The 21,523-nt window shown below is 44.4% G+C and overlaps 1 protein-coding gene across 6 annotated transcripts in view; it reads left to right on the top strand.

Annotated features, from left to right (window-relative positions):
* LOC117512232 (emerin-like) overlaps positions 1-21,523 on the top strand; it is a 57,779-nt gene that overhangs the window by 2,906 nt on the left and 33,350 nt on the right. For all 6 annotated transcript variants that reach the window (XM_034172220.1, XM_034172223.1, XM_034172225.1 and 3 more), the window contains exon 3: positions 7,624-7,655. In XM_034172220.1, the coding sequence (XP_034028111.1) occupies positions 7,624-7,655 (32 nt within the window). The remainder of the gene's footprint in view (positions 1-7,623; positions 7,656-21,523) is intronic.

The raw sequence follows: 21,523 nt of genomic DNA, 5'->3' as shown, positions 1-21,523 counted from the left end.
CTATACAGTTTTTGTATATTCTGTGTTAGTACACTCCCGTGGCCGCCGTACTTGATGAATTCCTGCGCAAAAAGTAGTTCCGAGATAATTGTGATATTTGGCACAAGAACTTGTGTATCTTGTGTGTTTTTATGCCTAAATGATCGTAAACCAATACTCACACTCATCAAGCAGCATCTTCTCATGTCGGCAAATTCAGTGCCATTTTGCAAACAACTGGACACTGTAATGCAAACTCAATATGTGGGTGAGCTATCCTACAATGCCAGAATAGCAGAGATGTTGCTCCAACAAGAGCGGTACGCTGAGCAGGGTGTTCCGCTGTCTCACAGTGCATGTAAACAATGGCAAAGGGAGGATGTAGATGGCATTAATTTAGTCAGTTCACAGGCGATTATGATGATTATACGCTCTCCCAAGTTGAGAGGGTTATTTAGAGGAGGTGTAGCACCTGTGATGGACTTTTGCTGTGCCCCGATGTTGTCTTATTGTCCATACTTCATGAAATGTGCTTACACTGTGAGTGCTGAGCTCCTGACACCGGAACGCTGCTGAAACTGACCTCTCATGTGAGTCACGGCCCACCAAATGTAACAAGATTCACAACTGCGAAACACCAAATAGTTGTATTAAATTCGCCCTCATCCGGGCCTTCAACAAAGCAGAACGGGCGGCACGCCACACCCGACGGCACTTCCGCAGGTGGGCCTGGACCGAGGGCACACCGACCTCTCCCTCAACCACCGGGAACAATGGGGGCTGATACCCCAAACACACCTCAAAGGGGGAGAGGCCGGTGGCTGATGACACTTGACTGTTGTGGGCGTACTCGATCCAGGCCAGATGAGTACTCCAGGCCGCCGGGTGCGCGGCTGTCACACAACGCAGTGTTTGCTCCATTTCTTGATTGGCCCGCTCTGCTTGCCCGTTGGTCTGGGGGTGATACCCGGATGAGAGACTGACCGTGGCCCCCAGTTCCCGGCAAAAGCTCCTCCAGACATGCGAGGAGAACTGGGGACCGCGATCGGAGACGATGTCTGATGGTATCCCATGCAGGCGGACGACGTGGTGGACCAGGAGGTCCGCTGTCTCCTGGGCCGTTGGGAGCTTCGGGAGGGCCACGAAGTGGGCCGCCTTGGAGAATCGGTCCACTATCGTGAGGATGACGGTGTTTCCCTGGGACGGCGGGAGGCCCGTGACAAAATCCAGGCCGATGTGGGACCAGGGGCGATGAGGCACGGGCAGCGGCTGTAGCAGTCCCGGAGCCTTGCGATGGTCGGCCTTGCCCCTGGCGCAGGTGGTACAGGCCTGGATATAGTCCCGGACGTCGGCCTCCAGGGACGCCCACCAGAAGCGCTGCCGGACAACTGCCACGGTTCTTCGCACCCCTGGATGACAGGAGAGCTTAGAACCGTGACAGAAGTCCAGGACTGCAGCCCTTGCCTCTGGTGGGACGTAAAGTCTGTTCTTTGGTCCAGTCCCGGGGTCCGGGCTTCGTGCCAGGGCCTCCCGGACGGTTCTCTCTACATCCCAGGTGAGGGTGGCCACGATAGTGGACTCCGGGATGATGGGTTCCGGTGGATCCGACAACTCCGCTTTGACCTCGTCTTCGTGTACCCGGGACAAGGCATCCGATTTCTGGTTCTTGGTCCCGGGCCGGTAGGTGATGCGGAAGTCAAAACGGCCGAAGAACAGTGACCAGCGGGCTTGCCTGGGATTCAGCCGCTTGGCGGTCCTGATATATTCCAGGTTCCGGTGGTCAGTGAAAACCGTGAATGGCACGGACGTTCCCTCCAACAGGTGTCTCCACTCTTCAAGAGCCTCTTTCACCGCAAGGAGTTCTCGGTTGCCGACGTCATAGTTCCGTTCAGCCGGGGTCAACCTGCGGGAAAAATAGGCACACGGATGAAGGACCTTATCGGTCTTCCCACTCTGGGACAGCACAGCTCCTATCCCTGAGTCCGAGGCGTCCACTTCAACCACTAACTGGCGACTAGGATCGGGCTGCACCAGAACGGGTGCAGACGAGAAGCGCCGTTTCAACTCCTTGAACGCGGCATCGCAACGATCCGACCAGGTGAAGGGGACTTTTGGTGAGGTCAGGGCTGTCAGGGGGCTAACAACCTGACTGTAGCCCTTAATGAACCTCCTGTAGAAATTCGCAAAGCCGAGGAACTGTTGCAGCTTCCTACGGCTTGTGGGTTGGGGCCAGTCTCTCACCGCCGCAACCTTGGCCGGATCAGGAGCGACGGAGTTGGGGGAGATGATGAACCCCAGGAAGGACAAAGAGGTGCGGTGAAACTCACACTTCTCGCCCTTAACAAACAGCCGGTTCTCCAATAATCGCTGCAGGACCTGACGTACATGTCGGACATGGGTCTCAGGATCCGGAGAAAAGATGAGTATGTCGTCTAAATATACGAAGACGAATCGGTGCAGGAAGTCCCGCAAGACATCATTAACCAATGCTTGGAACGTCACGGGAGCATTTGTAAGACCGAACGGCATGACCAGGTACTCAAAATGACCTAACGGGGTGTTAAATGCCGTCTTCCACTCGTCTCCCTTCCGGATCCGAACCAGGTGATACGCATTCCTAAGATCAAGCTTGGTGAATATCTTGGCTCCATGCAGGGGCGTGAACACCGAATCCAACAAGGGTAAGGGGTATCGGTTACGAACCGTGATTTCGTTCAGCCCCCTGTAATCGATGCATGGACGTAATCCGCCATCCTTTTTCCCCACAAAAAAGAAACCCGCACCCATCGGGGAGGTGGAATTCCGGATCAACCCGGCAGCCAAAGAGTCCCGGATGTAGGTCTCCATTGATTCGCTTTCAGGTCGTGAGAGGTTGTACAGCCTACTGGACGGGAACTCAACGCCTGGAACCAAATCAATGGCACAATCATACGGGCGGTGCGGGGGAAGGGTGAGTGCCAGATCCTTGCTGAACACCTCCGCAAGGTCATGGTACTGCACCGGCACCGTCCCTAGATTGGGCGGGGCTCTGACCTCCTCCCTGGCCTGGGAACCGGGAGGAACCAAGGAACCTAAACATACCCGATGGCAGGTCTCGCTCCACTGAACCACTACCCCGGACGGCCAATTGATCCGGGGATTGTGTTTCAACATCCAGGGAAAACCTAAAATCACACGGGAGGTGGCCGGAGTCACGAAAAACTCGATTTCCTCCCGGTGATTCCCCGACACCACCAGAGTTACTGGTGGTGTCTTGTGAGTGATTGGAGGGAGTAGGGAGCCATCTAGCGCCCGTACCTGCACAGGCGAGGTAAGCGCCACCAGAGGGAACCCTATCTCCCTGGCCCATTTGCTGTCTAGCAAATTCCCTTCTGAGCCCGTGTCCACCAGTGCTGGGGCCTTCAGGGTTAAATCCTCATAAAGGATTGTAACTGGGAGTCGTGTGGCGATGTGGGTGTGTCCCACGTGAACGTCTCGGCCCACCCCTAGCCCAGTTTCTAGGGGCGGGCGTTGGTGTTTAACCGCTCGGGGCAGTCCCTTACTTGATGCTCAATCGAGCCACAAACAAAACACGCCCCGCAGGCCAGCCTCCTTTGTGTGACCGGTGCCCTAAATGTTGCCCTACTCGTGTCCATAGCTTCGTCAGCAGGGGGGGCTGTAACTGCACGGAGCGCAGGGGCCGTGGAGCGTGAGGAGGGCGGAACGCGGTCGGAACCGGAAGGGAGAGGGACGACGCGTGCCTGGCCATGCCCTTCGTCTCGTTCCCGACGGCGCTCATTTAACCGATTGTCTAATCGTATAACAAGATCGATAAGCCCATCTAAATCCCGCGGTTCGTCCTTAGCCATCAGGTGCTCCTTGAGGACCAACGACAGTCCGTTTACGAAGGCGGCGCGGAGAGCAGCGCTATTCCAGCCGGACCTCGCAGCCGCGATGCGGAAGTCGACTGCATAGGCAGCTGCGCTCCGGCGCCCCTGTCTCATTGACAGCAGCACGGCTGAAGCGGTCTCTCCTCTATTAGGGTGATCGAACACCGTTCTGAGCTCCCTCACAAACCCATCATATGTCAGAAGGAGCCATGAACTTTGCTCCCAGAGCGCTGTAGCCCAAGCGCGTGCCTCACCACGAAGCAGATTTATCACATAAGCTACTTTGCTAGCGTCAGTCGCGTACATGACGGGACGCTGTGCGAAGACGAGCGAACACTGCATAAGAAAATCCGCGCACGTCTCCACACAGCCTCCGTACGGCTCTGGGGGGCTTATGTATGCTTCAGGGGAAGGTGGGAGGGGTCGTTGGACAACCAGTGGAACGTCGCTGGTACGCACAGGTTCTACGGGAGGGAGAGCCGCAGCGGCGCCCGGAGGGCGCGCTTCCACCTGCGCGGCGAGAGCCTCCACCCTGCGGTTCAGGAGGACGTTCTGCTCGGTCATCAAATCCAACTGAGTCGTGAAAGCGGTGAGGATCCGCTGCAACTCACCGATTACCCCTCCTGCGGACGCCTGTGCGCCTTGTTCTTCCATTGGCCGTTCAACAGCCGGTTGACGCCCCTCGGGATCCATGACGCTAGCCGAGATATCCTGTTGTGAAAGTGAAGGAACACGGACCCACAACAGGGGGCGCAAATGAACGGACAATGGAGTAAGTCAAAATAACAACGCTTTACTGTTGTGAATGTGCACAACGAATACAACCAATCACGGAAATGAACAACAGTCAATTCACAAAAGTGTCGTGTGGGCAGGCTCGAAGATAGGAGACGCCTCTCCAAGGTAAGACCGGAACCACACGGCTTTCTCCGCCACAGGACCCCGGGAATACTGGAGCCGCCAAGTCCCGAACTCCCAGGTGGCCACTGCCTCCGCGTGTCGGACCTGGTACTGCTGGCGAGGAACAAAGGACAGTTAGATGGGGGCGCGTTTGCACCCAGGACTCCGAACAGCAGGGAAGTTACCTCCACCTCTCGTTGGAACAGTAATCCACAAACTAGCACAATCCAAGAAGATACACTCTGTTAGCTTCGATACGTTACCTCTCCGGTAGAAACGATATCTCGGCAATGAGGTGGAGGTGCCGTCCTGCTGATATACCCCACTGATGATTGCCGTCAGCTGTCTCAGGTGATGGGTGACAGCTGTCACCCAGGCTGCTCCCATAAGGCGGCAGCGCCCTCTGGTGCCTGTAGCCCGCACTCCAGGCAGGGCGCCCTCTGGTGGTGGTGGGCCAGCAGTACCTCCTCTTCAGCGGCCCACACAACAATGTTGATTATTAGAGTCATATTGTGTTTTTTGTTTACATGATGTACATAATAGGAGAGTTTCTACAATTTCAGTCCTTTTTATTTTCATTATTTTTCAGTAACAACTGCCTAAAAGTAAAGATGTAGTGTGCAGAAAATTTGGCATTTTGTGTTTATGTGATTGTAAGATTTTGGTCAATCTGTGGTCTCATCCATTCCCTGGGATCCTTGGGGAAGGGTCCTGGGACCTTGTCCTGTCCTTGGTGTCCTGACGTATCAAAGACAAGTCAAGTGATAATTTCAAATAGGTAAAACATAGATCAGTCTTGTCAAACATATTTGATATAAACAGATTGTCACTAAATCTTAATAAGACAAATTTCATATTATTTAATGACAGAGTGGGAAATAATGATGTCATTAAAAATAGATGGAATGGACATACAAAGGGTAAAAGAAATGAAATTTCTAGGAGTCATGATGGATGAAGATCTTACATGGAAGTCACACATAAATTACATAAAAGGAAAAATAGCGAAAGCCATTGCTGTTTTGCATAAAGTAAAATTTTCATTAAATAGTTATGGTTTATTAACATTGTACAATTCATTGATTGTCCCATATTTAACTTATTGTGTAGAAATCTGGGGATCAACATGTACAACTTATACACAACCATTATTTATTCTGCAGAAGAGAGCTTTAAAAATGATTAGTAATAGTCGTTTTAGAGATCCATCTAATCCATTATTCATTAAGTATAGGGTACTTAAATTTCATGATTTAGTTGATTTGAAAATATTACAAACAATGTATCAAGCTAACAAAAATACCTTACCAATAAACATTCAAAATATGTTTGAAAAAAGAGTAAGTAGTTACAGTTTGAAAGGAATAGAAGTCTTTAAAAAACAAGATTCAGAACCAAAGTAAAGGAATGGAGTATTGCAGTGAATGGTGTAAAATTATGGAGCAACCTCAACAAAGAAATCAAAGAATCAAGGTCGCTCAAATTATTTAAAAAAACGTATTAAATTAGATGTATTAAGTAAGTGTGAAACTATGAAATAAGTCAGTGGGCTATGACAAAGCCTAGGGTGTGATCTGTTAGTGATGTCTAGAATGTTTTAAGTTTAAAATGTAACCTGTTAGGGATGTAATCTTTTAAATAATGGTTAAAATTATGAAATAAGTCAGTGGTATGTGACAAGTCAAAAATGTAATCTGTTTAATAATGTTGAATAATGATACTTAAAATTGAAAGATTGTATTGTAAAAAGGGGCAGAAAATATAAGACTTGTTCTCTCTGCTCCTTTTCATTCAAAGTCTTGTAAATTTCATTTCTGCTTTTCTGTCTTTTTCTTTTAAATGAATGAAATAAATAAAGAAAAAAAAACATAATACTGCAAAATTTGTGGACTTCATATTTTATACAAAAGACAAATGACAATAATTAGCCCCACCCCACCAACACTCTGGCATTTTTTTTAAAGTATTACCATTTTTTTTTTTTTTTTTTTTTTTTTAGTACATTGTAATCTGTAATCATTTTCCAACATGACCTGCTACACTTTACCCCTCCAAAAAAATGTAATATGAGATATCATTAGATTACATGTTAATAATAATTTTTCATCACATACATGGTATAAATCTGCCTCCTTTCTCCCCCCCTGCAGATGCAAGAAAAGACCTTGCCCTCACAATAGTTTGGATAATGTTCTCAATTTTAATCATCAATCTGATGATCCGTGGTAAACATTAAACACAATACACTTGATGTACCATTGCAAAACACATTTTCATCAACTGCACATCATAAATTCATGAGTGCACTGTACAGAGAATAGACAAAGGTCACATCATCCTCAATTCCTTTAATTTGTTTAGCTTCTTTCTATGATTGGAGTGTCCTGAGGTTGTTGTCTGTAGCTTAGCACGAGGTTTTAACAGGCCACATGAGTGTGTAGCTAAAGTCTGTCTGTGAGGCTATGTTGCAATACACAACTATATATATTTCATGTTGAATATGTGCCGACACATGATCTCAGTGGCAAATGGGTGGTTACTTTAAGGAGTGGGCCTGGAGTAGTTGTCTGCCTGTGTGTGGTTCCACAGTGTGGTGGATGTGGCAACATGTAGCTCCAGCCCAGCACATACTCCCAGACCTTACGTCACTGATGAATCCATTAATGTTAAAACTAACCGGGTATGTTAACCAGTCAGGAAAAGCATCAGTCAGAGGCTCAAGTGGAACTATTAGATCACCGTGACAGTATTGTTACAGAAATAATCGGTTATAATTCATGAATCCTGAATGTACAAGCCGAAAACAAAACCATAGTCATGCCGATAAGGTATGTTTATGATGACATTTATTGTAAAGTTTGTCTTTTTATTTCAGAGGAGGAAGTCACCTACGTCCACAGAACCCCAGTAAGTATCTGTGTCCAGTCTTTCTCACTGTTGCTGTCGTTCTGGTTTGTTTTTGGTCTGGTGAGGGTGCCTGAGTGCTCTGTGTGTCCAACAGCATAACTCAGAGTACTTAAGCCTGATTTATGCTTCTCCATCTCTGTCGTGACGCAGGGAACTCTGCATCAATAAAAATGCTCTCCAAGCTCCTCTCCATAGCCTGACACCTCCCAAAAATTGAAACTACGCGTGGAAACGACTGAGACCGCAAGGGCTTTGATTGGTCACTTTCGGTTTCACATCTTCCTCTGCCGTCACATTTAAAAGTTTTCACAGTGCGCACAGGGATTACACTTTGATCATGGATCAAATAGAGGGATGTTTGGCGGAAAAGTCTGCAAATCTGACCAACTTTCCAACACAGAGTTGAAAATTACAAAGACTCTCAAATGACCTACAGTTCATGGAGAGAAACTGCACATAATGTTGGTTTGGAGGTTGATTATTGTATAAAGAAGTGGAGATTATTGAGGGACAAATTGGTCCAGAAAAGGGTGGGGGGGACAGGAACAGCAATGGTGCAGGCGGAATGAAAGTCCCTGCCTTGTGCATTACGACATCCACCAACGCAACGGAGAACCTCAAAAGGCTCATGCCCATGTCGATGTTATTGCATGGCCACGGAGTTACAGAGTTGTTATTATGGAAATGCTGTTTTAGCACCATTAGCCTGCTGAAGGTTTTATTAAATATAATTTCACACCATTGCTGACGGCCTGAGAGAACAGAGCGGCTGAACGCTGTGATTCGTGATGGATTTAATCATTCACGTCTTGAAAAAACACCATGTTTTAGAACTCGCTTACATTGCGTAAGGAAATATTAAGTTGCTAACGCTTGTATGTGGTGACCATGTGTCTGTGTTGAATCTGCTGCTGAGATGCAGAAGTCACTGTGAAAATTACATTTTGTTTGGGGCAGGAAAAAACAACATTTGCTGTTTAAAAAAACAGCTCAAGTTTTTCATTCATTTGAAAATGATGGCTGAAGTTTCTGCTAAGAATTAAAGGTAATATTTTGTGCAGCAGAGATCTGGCTGTCAGTCAGGTCACAGTGGTATTTGTAGGTCACAGAAAGGAACATATGGTTTGTAGTTTTACTTAAAAAGAAACGATTCACCATGAAATATGCCATAAACGATTTTGTAAACTTTCAACTTCACAAACCACAAATGTATCGTATTTCCCTGTTGGAGGGCCCAGGACCAAGCATCAGCTCACCCCCTTTTTTGAAGAAAGTTTGTTAAACACTCACCTGAAATTAAATGGCGTGGAATACGTTTAATGAATGAGAAAAGGATAAAAATGAACACAATAATAAAGGATTATTAACCAGTCATGAGGTCTGTATGGGAAAATATCAGACCGAGGTCTTGACAGCACAGACCGAGCACAGTGAGGTCTGTACAAAAAAGACAGTGGTCTGATATTCCCGTACAGTCCGCATAAGTGAGGTTAATAATTTGTTTATTATATGGCTGTTCGGAGCTGTGTTTTCATCTTGTTGGTATTTTTTTTTTTTGCATGTCCAAGCTCATTTGTTGTTCCACCAGCTCCATAGATAAAAATATACTCAACAAAAATATAAACGCAACACTTTTGGTTTTGCTCCCATTTTGTATGAGATGAACTCAAAGATCTAAAACTTTTTCCACATACACAATATCACCATTTCCCTCAAATATTGTTCACAAACCAGTCGAAATCTGTGATAGTGAGCACTTCTCCTTTGCTGAGATAATCCATCCCACCTCACAGGTGTGCCATACCAAGATCCTGATTAGACACCATGATTAGTGCACAGGTGTGCCTTAGACTGCCCACAATAAAAGGCCACTCTGAAAGGTGCAGTTTTGTTTTATTGGGGGGGATACCAGTCAGTATCTGGTGTGACCACCATTTGCCTCATGCAGTGCAACACATCTCCTTCGCATCATCCGTGAAGAGAACACCTCACCAACGTGCCAAACGGCAGCGAATGTGAGCATTTGCCCACTCAAATCGGTTACGACGACGAACTGGAGTCAGGTCGAGACCCCGATGAGGACGGCGAGCATGCAGATGAGCTTTCCTGAGACGGTTTCTGACAGTTTGTGCAGAAATTCTTTGGTTATGCAAACCGATTGTTCCAGCAGCTGTCCGAGTGGCTGGTCTCAGACGATCTTGGAGGTGAACATGCTGGATGTGGAGGTCCTGGGCTGGTGTGGTTACACGTGGTCTGCGGTTGTGAGGCTGGTTGGATGTAGTGCCAAATTCTCTGAAACGCCTTTGGAGACGGCTTATGGTAGAGAAATGAACATTCAATACACGAGCAACAGCTCTGGTTGACATTCCTGCTGTCAGCATGCCAATTGCACGCTCCCTCAAATCTTGCGACATCTGTGGCATTGTGCTGTGTGATAAAACTGCATCTTTCAGAGTGGCCTTTTATTGTGGACAGTCTAAGGCACACTTGTGCACTAATCATGGTGTCTAATCAGCATCAAGAAATTGGAACGTTATGGTATTAGGGGGGTGGTTCTACACTGGATGAGAAGCTATTTAAGTAACAGGCAACAATTTGTGAAGATGGGTGACTTTCAGTCATCATGCTTGGACATTGGTAGTGGTGTCCCCCAGGGGTCAGTGTTGGGACCTAAACTTTTTATTCTTTATATAAATGGTGTGTTATCTTTCAAAATTACTGCAAGTTGTTTTGTTTGCTGATGATACAAATATTTTCTGTACAGATGATAATTTACAGCAGCTCGTGGAGGATATCACCTCGGAGTTGACAAAATTAAAAAAGTGGTTTGATACAAATAAATTATCATTAAATTTAGATAAAACAAAGTTTATACTGTTTGGAAAGCATAAGGGGAATGGTGATTCAGGAATCATGATAGATGGTGCCAGTGTGGAGAGAGTTACAGAAATAAGGTTTCTGGGTGTGATGATCGACCATAAGATCTGCTGAAAACCTCACATAAAACATGTTAAAGCTAAAACATCTAGAAGTATTTCAGTCCTCAACAAAGCAAAATATTTATTGAATTACAAAGTTCTACATATTTTATATTGTTCACTTGTTTTGCCATATCTGAATTACTGCATGGAAGTTTGGGGCAACCCTTACAAATCCTCACTTCGACCGTTATGCATGCTGCAGAAAAGAGCCATCAGAATGGTTCATAAGGCAGGTTTCTATGACCATACTAATGCTTTATTCATAAACTTCTGCCTCCTAAAACTTCCAGATCTGGTAGAATTGCAGACAGCTCTGTCAATGTATAAAGATACACACTACCAGATAACTTACAGAAAGTTTTTACTGTGTTTATAATTACAGGGGAAACCTTAACTTCAAAACCAGTATTGTTTGAACATATATGAAGAGAATGTGTATTACAGTTAGTGGTGTGAAGGTTTGGAATAAACTTAGTGATGAGCTGAAACAGTGTCCAAGCATGAGTCTGTTCAAGAAAAAGCTCAGACTGATTATTTTCAACAAGTACAGGGAGGTAGATACGAGGTGAACACTAACAATATATTTAGCACTATAAATATAATGTTACACAAATAAAATTGGATGAATAGTTTAGACCGTCTTAAACAAAAAACAAAACAAAAACAAAACTGCTGTCTGTAATATAACCTTACATGACTTATAGGTAATTATCGAAGGTAATGAACACTGGAGAAGGGGTAGGATTAAATAAGGTATACTTCATCCTACCCCTTTTCAGACATGTTGAAATGGGTGTACTTGGATTCACGTGTGTGTGTGTGTGTGTGTAGGTATATTATATGTGCAGAGTTTGGGTATATAGATAGGGTATAAACATTAGGAAAATTATTTATTTAATTTACTATTGATTACCTTTATTTATTTTATTTGTAAATATTCACAAAAAAGGAAACATGAAAATAGAAATCGGAAAAAATTTACGAGTATGTGTTTATGTAAATATGTAGGTATGTATGGATATATTTAAATCTCTTTGGTGTTAAAGATATGTAGATGTGGGTGCATTTATAATGTTTTGTTCATATGGTTTCTGACATGTCTTGAATAAATGAACTTGAACTGTTAATTCCTCCAATTCAAACTCGTCAGTGTAATAAATTTTTCCCGGAGAATTGTCCTCTTCATTGTTCATAATTTCTTTGTTTGGTTTTTGTTTTATTTTATTTCACGCCGTGAAAATTGTAAACAAAGTCACAAATTTGATATGCCATCCGGACTGATTGTCATGGTAACAGTCTGATATGATATGTGAAAATATCAAAAAATCAGAGCGTGTGTACTGTTGTAGCCATATAATATGATCAGGATATGTCATTCAAAGTGCATATTAAACAAATATGTAGGACTGCTTTTTTGCATTTACGCAATATCTCTAAAATCAGAAAGGTCTTGTCTCAGAGTGATGCTGAAAAACTAATTCATGCATTTGTTTCCTCTAGGCTGGACTATTGTAATTCATTGTTATCGGGTTGTCCTAAAAGTTCCCTAAAAAGCCTTCAGTTAATTCAAAATGCTGCAGCTAGAGTACTGACGGGGACTAGAAGGAGAGAGCATATCTCACCCATATTGGCCTCTCTTCATTGGCTTCCTGTTAATTCTAGAATAGAATTTAAAATTCTTCTTCTTACTTATAAGGTTTTGAATAATCAGGTCCCATCTTATCTTAGGGACCTCGTAGTACCATATTACCCCAATAGAGCGCTTCGCTCTCAGACTGCAGGCTTACTTGTAGTTCCTAGGGTTTGTAAGAGTAGAATGGGAGGCAGAGCCTTCAGCTTTCAGGCTCCTCTCCTGTGGAACCAGCTCCCAATTCAGATCAGGGAGACAGACACCCTCTCTACTTTTAAGATTAGGCTTAAAACTTTCCTTTTTGCTAAAGCTTATAGTTAGGGCTGGATCAGGTGACCCTGAACCATCCCTTAGTTATGCTGCTATAGACGTAGACTGCTGGGGGGTTCCCATGATGCACTGTTTCTTTTTCTTTTTGCTCTGTATGCACCACTCTGCATTTAATCATTAGTGATCGATCTCTGCTCCCCTCCACAGCATGTCTTTTTCCTGGTTCTCTCCCTCAGCCCCAACCAGTCCCAGCAGAAGACTGCCCCTCCCTGAGCCTGGTTCTGCTGGAGGTTTCTTCCTGTTAAAAGGGAGTTTTTCCTTCCCACTGTAGCCAAGTGCTTGCTCACAGGGGGTCGTTTTGACCGTTGGGGTTTTACATAATTATTGTATGGCCTTGCCTTACAATATAAAGCGCCTTGGGGCAACTGTTTGTTGTGATTTGGCGCTATATAAAAAAAAAATTGATTGATTGATTGATAATAAAGTGAGTTATTTGAGACATATTTTTATTTGTGATGAAATTAGACATTCTATTGAAATTGGCATCCCTATGTACATGATACTGGCCATGCTTGTGCTTTGGCCCACTCCCTCTTTTAGGTCCTGTCCCACTGGCGTTTAGGAGGATTTGCACATGAAATGAGGAGACAAAAGCTGAACATCCGCAACAAAGGTGAGCGAAAATGACAAATGTCCCGGGGTGGATCAGCGAATACATGAGGAAGAAAAGCGGATATAACAGGGAACAGAAGCGAAGGCAATCGCGGAGGCGCCCCCATGAGGGGCACAGCGGCCGTGATGCACTCGCTCCATCTGTGCCCACTCTGTCTGCATGTGCGACATACCATTTGCGACCGTGATGTGGCCGTGCTGGGCACACGTCATATCTGTTTTGCACGCTGTCCCGGTCCGCTGCCAAGCCGCGCCAGCCCGTCGGTTGCGGATGACAGGGGATATGCGGCGCGTTGGTTGTGTATGTCCTGTGTATGTGTTCAGTATGTGTTCAGGCAGTGATGCGGATCTCATCCGCAGCAGGATTTTTGAGCTACTCAAAAATCCTGGCTGCGGACATGCGTGCCTCTGCGGATGATCACGGACGTGTTCGGATGACGGCCGACTCATACAGGAATGTTACACGGTTATTGCGGTTGTTTGGCGGATGTGGGCCACTTTTGTGCGCATTCCATCCGCAAATCCTCCTAAACGCCAGTGGGACAGGGCCCTTAGGGAAGAATCAAATCTTATTTATGCTTTTTTGTGTTTTTTATCTACAAATGGCCATCCCAGTAAGAATAAGATGCTGAATAAAATGTAAATAACTGGCAACAAAGGCTGCCAAAAAAAAAAAATTAAGCAAAATATGCAAGTACAAATGAAGGGACAGTAATAATCATGCATTACATTTTCATTAAAGGTTTCATGGAGAAACAGTTATTTTCCTCTCCCCCAATTATTAGGATGGCACACCTTCAGTATAGCTATGGCACGAAGAGTTCATATACCTTAAAATTACAATTTTAAAAAAATGTTAAATTGATAATATGAACACAAACATTTAGATATTGAGATACATATTTGTCATTTAACATAAATTCTTATATAATTTTTATGTAAAAGAGGGGAAAAAATGGAATTTTTCATTATGAACGTGGCACTTAAAATAAATGTTGGTCTGTTAATTTACAGGTAATGACAAATTTCACAGAGTATTGAAACCATTTAAAACAGAGAACAACTGAGGGAAAAATAATTATTTTCAATTTCTCAGTGTGAGGCAACAGTGCCAACGATTATGCCAGCTGGCTGCCCATTTTAAAATAATACTACACAGGGACATAATTATGTTGTGTGCTTATGTATACACTTGGAGCACAATCATTACTCATGTTTTGTTCAGAATTCATTTTCTATACCCGCTTATTCCAATTAAGGGTCATGGGGGAGCTGGTCATTGGGCAAGAGGTGGGGTACACCCTGGACAGGATGCCAGTCTGTCACAGGGTCACATAAAAACAAACAAATACATCCACACATACTGTCAATTTAAAATTTCCAAATCACCTAACCTGCATGTCTTTGGAAGTGGGAATAAACTGGAGCACCCAGAGGGAACCCACGCAAACACTGTGAGAATTCAAATTCCGCACAGAAAGGACCAGGGGGAAGCGATCCAGTTGCCTTCTTGATGTGAAGCAGCAGTGCTAACCACTAAGCCACTGTGCTACACCAAGTTGTATTCCTGGGTATTAATTTTATTGTTGAATAAATGCAGTGCTCTCAGACAATCCAAACTGTTAATAAACCTCAAACTTGAATATTTAACAAAAGAAAACTGAGTTTTGGCTTTCTGGGGGGATATATATATGTATGTCTAATTATTATGCAAATAAATGAAAATCTAAAATTTTCCCAACTCACTTGTTTATTTTCTTTTATTAAAACAAGTTTACAGAGCAAATATTTGTGCAGCTGCCCGCCTCTTTTTAGGCAGAATTTTGCACAAAATGCCCAGGGAATTTCGACACGCAGATACAGTATGTTTTTTCTCCACGTTTCTTGTGACCCTGGTGGTTATTTGCGACAGAATGTGTGATTGTTCAATGGTCACACCTCAATAGCATATTTATTTCATGAGTGTTGCATTTCTCTGAAAGGCATTTTGCTATTTTTAAGTCAAATCTTCTTCACCTGCGAATGTTTAAATCCAATAAGTTTTTGGGTTGATGTAGCTTGTAGTTGGAAAATATGCATTCAGTACTTTAACATTTACTATAATCCCCCGGGCGGCCCCCTGCGCTTCCCAGAATGCACCACAGCGCCAGCAGAGTTCCAGCGCCTGACAGTACATGTAAACAATGGCTAGCGAGGATGTTGATGGCATTGATCGAGCGAGTTCACGGGCAGTTATGATGATGACAAGTTCTCCCAAATTGAGAGGGTTATCTAGAGGAGGTGAAGCACCTGTGATGGACTTCTGCTGTGCCCCGATGTTGTTTTGTTGTCCATACTTCACGAGGTTTGTTTACACTGTAACCTGAACTGGAACTCTGCTGAAACTGACCTCTCGTGTGAGTCACAGACGGATTTCAGTTCCAAAACGTTCTGACAGCCATCTGTGGAAGTCCACACAGTTAGTCAAAATCGGCCAGTGGCCCCAAGTGTGATGCACATGTTCAAATCCCTCCGGGCGCCGGTGAGATGGGACACCTATCCGACGGCGGTCCATGTGTAATCTGAAGACCATCTGACCGCAATTTACATATTCTGATGGCGGCAGAACAGGATCCGAAACAATTTGAGTGCATACGAGGGAACCGCAAGATGGATCTGGCACGGCAAAGCCTGCCGGTATGACCTTCACATGCCAGATATAATAATGTCCAGACCTCTTTCCCCCGGAGCGCAAAGGAGCTGTTGAAATGTATGTGGCATGCTTCATCATGATAATAATTATGAATTATCATGTGCAGTGAATGTAAACAGCGGCTTTCTAACTGAAAGCACAGTAGCGTACGCCACCACAAATCTGAACAGGCTGTTATATCCACAATAGACCTTACAGCACAGATATTTGTCCATTCCTTACCGTGGGCGACGTAAATAATGTGAATATTGTCTCCATGATAACTGTATATAACATGAGCAGCTGCTGCCTCTCTGTGCTGCGCAGTAACGTGCCATTGCACGCATCAGGCTTGGAGCCGAACAGATCTCACGCTGTAATAAATGATCAACTTCTAACTCTGTAGGAGATATGACATGGAACTGTTGTGCCAGGCCATGACACCATTAATAAACATGAATCTCACCTCCAACAACGGCCCAGGAGTGTTTCACAGCGCGGGTGTGGATGTGGAGCCGACACCGCAGCCTGTGATTAAAATCCTCTCACCCAAAATAAAAAATACATACCATGTGATAATCCCACCATTGCGGTGTCCAGAGTTGCGTTGTGCCCCTGAAGTGAGCAAAAAAGAAAAACAAAATTAAAGTTCCCTGGAAAGGCCCTCTGTCTGACGCAGGGGACAGCATGGCACACTGCCAGCAAACTTTCAGCGATGCTGTCAAGTGGCACTAAGCGCGTGTGCCCTGCACACTCATACGGTGTTAGGCATACATACACACTAGGGATGTGAATCTCACCACTGACAATGATTCGATACGCATCTCGATACACTACCAGAGATACGATACATCTTGCGATACATGGCGATACGATGCGATACGATTCACCCCTATTCCCCATTCGATGCGATCTGATATGTATTTGCAGGGATGAGATTTTTCCACGGATCCGCGGATTTCTGCAGATTTGACAGTCCCAGGGGTTGATTTTGTGAAACGTCCAAATCCGTTGAGAAAATTTTAGGGGGGTAAAAAATTAATGCCAGGAGTACCTTTGTTTAATAAAATTGTTGTCTGTTCAGAACATTGAGTGGTCTTTGTTTGTTATCGCCGACGCAGCAAGTTCGATCAGTCCGTCAATCAGCCGAACGCGGAAGTAACGCTGTGCTGATCAGTGACCAGTATGAAGTAGGTGCACAAGGGGCATGTAGTGTAAGGGAGGTAACTGTTTCAACTTCCAATATTCGGTAGTTTTCCCTCCAACAAATCATAAAAACTGAGACGGTATCGAAGCGCAGTCGAAGCTATTACTTACGCACGTTTTCATTGGTTATTACAAAGCTTATGACCAATCAGCACAAAGGTTATATATGCGTTTCTCCTGCCTTTTCCTTTCTCCTGCCCTTACATGTATGTTTGTTGACAAGTGTGCCATGCTGAAAGTGGAGAATGCTGAAAATCAAGTCTAGTTATGAAAAAATATTTTGGTCACAAAAATACACATGTACAGTAGATGGTCTTAGTAAGGGTTTACAGTTTGAATTATAGATATGAACACCTGGCATTTATAGTAGTTTTTAATATCATTTTAGTGCAATTTACATGTTTTAAAACAGCAAAAATGCTTTGGCTTCAGGGGGACTTTGTCCCCCGGACCCCCTGGCCAGGGCTCCGCCTTGGGTCTGCAGGACCCTGGCTTATTTTCCTCTGAAAATCGAATTTGCCAATCTCATCCCTGTATTTGGTGGCAATTCAATTCCTCACAATGCGATACGATGCGATTTGGTGCAGTACGATGCGATTCAACATGATGCAAAAAAATTATATGAAAAATGTAAATAGAAAATAAGAAACTGCAATTCAGTATGGTACTATGGTATTGTTCTTGTGATTCTACTAGAGGCAGAGGACTTGTTTTACTCCTTATAAGCAACAAATTTACCAGATTCAACATTAAGTAACAGGAATCGGTTTCCATTCCTCATATTTGGAACCTCTTTAATCACACTGTCAGAACTTAAACAGTACAGTAAACAATAAGACAACATCAATCTCAATGAGTAACTTAAAGTGACACTTTCAATAGTGCAATGTCCATATTCCTGTCTGCCAGACAGATACTAATATGAACTCTTCAGCAGGCAGACTAAAAAAAATAGAAATAAGATTTTTATGAAAAATATAAATAATAATAACCTTTCACAATTAGGTCTTTTACAATTGCTTGTGCAAAGATGCAAACTATTATTTGGCAGTATAGCTGCTGTAAACGGACCACTCTCACTGAGTGTCTGATGCTCACTGTCCATAAGACAAACAAAAGAATCAAATAAAATATATTTATCTGTAAATACCATTCTCACTGCTAACACCTAATTTGGTGGTTTATTTCATGTGGCTTTTTTTCAGGTTATTTTCAGGAATATTAGTTGGTCCACATGTTCAGGAAGAAGCAGACTGCGCTCCGCTGTCACAATATCACCTGCTGTGCTGAACACTCGTTCAGAGGGAACACTTGTTGCAGGGATGGACAAGTAGCTCCTGGACAATTTTGAAAGCAGTGGAAGATCCATTTGTTCTTTCCACCACTGCAACACATTGCCATTCAGAACGAAACTATCCCTCCCCCTGTATTTTGCTATTTCCTCCTTAGCTCTCTCCCTCATAGTCTTTTTCGGTGCTCTAGGACTGAGGAAACCTCCAAACATCTGGTCCAAGGCTGATTTCTTCTTGGGAGACCCTGGGTCACCTTCTAGGGTAGAAACGACAAAACAAGACAAAAGAAGAGACATGAGTAACAATATATCTACAATAATATCACACCCATTTTCAAATCAACACACTATTATAAAGTATAGTTAAGTTACAATGTGTCTACAAAAATATCACATCCCGTTTTCAAATCAACACACTAGTTAATGCTATAAGTCCCAACTCCCAAGCAAAACAAACCTGTCTCCTCTTCTTCCATCTCATCCTCCACTTCATTTTCCTCCTCCTCTCTGTGGCATCTCTCATCACCTTCTGGTTCAGCTGCTTGGCTCTCAGTTAGTGTGGTGTCCTCCTCTGCCTGATGTTATTATTGCTATATTAATATTATATTAAGTAATATTACTATTATTAGTATTATGTTAATACTTTACAATGTGAGTGTGATATCTGTGTCAAATAAATAAATATAACAGATTTCTATAACCTAAAACAAAAAGCGTTAAGTGAAAAAAAAATAGAGTGAGACAAAGACACTAATCACAATATACTGAACATATTCTATTTCTTACCATATTCTCCAGTTCTGCAGTTATCCCCAGGAATATCATGTCTCTCATAGTGTTGTCATCATCCAGGAATTCCAGGTCTTTGAAGTGGGGATCAAGTGCTGAGGCAGTGTTGAGGAGGTCTTGGATATAGGTGTAACGGGATTCAAAGTTCTGTCTGAATTTCTCCTTCATCTCAACAATGACTGGTGGATCACTGTCATCTGGCTGAAAATCCACCCTCAGTTTGGCCAAAATTGGGGCAATGATGGAGATAATGGGGTTTTTTTTCCTCGCTGAGGAGCTTGGTTGCCAATTTCAAGGGGGTCATCAGTTTAACAGTTTCTGGAATCAGTGTCATCTCATCCTCTGTGAGGCAAGGTGGGCCTTCTCCCCGGGTTGGCTTGACTTTCCTTGCTGCCAATTCCACAGCAGGCTGCTGTTCCCAAAAACGCTCCAACATCTCCATGGAACTATTCCATCTTGTGGAAACATCATGCACTAGTTTGTGGCGTTTCAAGTTCAAGCTGGTCTGCTGGTCATAGAGAGCATCACATGCTTTGGAGCTTTTGTGAAGAAACGTGACCACCTTCCTTATTTTCATCAGGAGATTTGACACTGTGCTCACCTTCAGAGCTTTTTGCGAGGACAGATTAAGTGTGTGTGCAATGCATCGCACATGCGGCTTCATTTCTGCACCTGTTCCAGCCAGTATCATATTTTGAGCATTGTCCATGACCAACGCAGGATTCTTATCGCCAATATTCCACTCGTGGCAAACATCACGCAGTAGTTCTGCCAGATTTATTCCTGTGTGGACCTTGTGGAACACTCTGGTCTGTAGAACAGCATTTTGCATTTCCCACTCCTCATCAATATGGTGTGCTGTCACTGTGATGTATGAGTCAGTGGCACAAGATGTCCAGCCATCCACTGTGAGTGCAACTCTTTGGGCAGTGCTCAGTGACTCAGTAATCTCACTTTTTACTCTGTTGTATAGAGCAGGGATGTGTTTTTCAGTAAAGATCGACCTGTCTGGTATTTTGTACCTGGGTTCTATTGTGTGGAGGAGTTGTCTGAAGCCCTCGTTTTCTACTACACTATAAGGCTGGATATCTTTACAAATAAAGTAGGAGATGGCGTCAGTTATGGCTTTAGCACGGGTAGAGGTTGCTGCCAGAGTACCGCCTTGGCAAAAGTAATTTAAGATACTTTCCTCACCAGTGCTGCTGGAGCTCGGTTTACAATCTGTCTCAGAGGAATCCGAGTTAGGGAGACCAGCGGCGGCCGTATCGACGCCGTTCTTTCTCTTCAAGTGAGTCCCTAAATTTGTCGTACTGCCAGTGTACAGTTTAACAGCGCGGCATTCTTTACAAATGACCTGCGACTTGTCGAGTTTTCCATCTTTTTAAAAAAAGCCAAAGTATTTTCAAACGCCTGATTTAAATGTTCTCGGTGCATCGAAAATTTCCTCCCAGAGCTTGCTAGTGTTGTCGCGGGGCTCCATGTTTGTTAGAACTGTACTTTCAGGCTTCCGTCCGTGATGCATTCAAGGTGCATCGAAAAGAAATCGATGCAAGCAAGCAGCGAGCAATCCATCTGCGATTCAACCCATCAAATGAATCGATGCACTCGCATCGCGCACGTTTGTATCTAGATACCGATTCATATCGATTAATCTCCATATCCCTTATACACACAAACACACGGCTGAGTGATAATTGCAGCCCCACGCGTGTGTGCGGAGTGCACATCCACCACGCACACACGTGCGCCTGAGGAACACAGCGCTCCAGTCCTGTGTTTGCCATCCAGACAGTTAGACATCGGGCAGTCTGCAGCACCTTTTATGGCCATCTGACAGCAGTCTGTGTCATCTACCTGTTGTCTACATGCGCTTTGGATGCCATCGTTCAGGTGTGGACGAGGTCATCCGGATGCATTCTGACACTGCTGACCACACCTCTTTTTCTCCCGACTGCATCAGATTATGGCAATATTTGGCATGTCGGGCTGGTTCCTGCACATTTTTGCTATGTGTGATGGGGGCTTTAGTTCGAGTCTGAATAAAATCATACTAAGTACAGTACCAACATCTGTCTCCTGAATGTATGTATTGTACTTATGTTTATGATGTGTCACTTGGGAGGAGCTCAGAGTCGAGCCGCTGCTCCTCCACGTTGAAAGGAGTCAGTTGAGGTGTCTTGGGCATCTTTTCTGGATGCCCCCTGGACGCCTCGCTGGAGGGGTGTTCCGGGCACGTCCCATTGGGAGGAGGCCCCGGGGAAGACCCAGGACACGCTGGAGGGACTACATCTCTCGGCTGGCTTGGGAACGCCTTGGGGTTCCCCCGGAGGAGCTGGGGGAGGTGTGTGTGGATCGGGA

Source organism: Thalassophryne amazonica, chromosome 6 (genome assembly GCF_902500255.1).
Source record: "Thalassophryne amazonica chromosome 6, fThaAma1.1, whole genome shotgun sequence".
Lineage (NCBI taxonomy): Eukaryota > Metazoa > Chordata > Actinopteri > Batrachoidiformes > Batrachoididae > Thalassophryne > Thalassophryne amazonica.
This window is presented reverse-complemented; position numbering and strand designations above follow the sequence as displayed.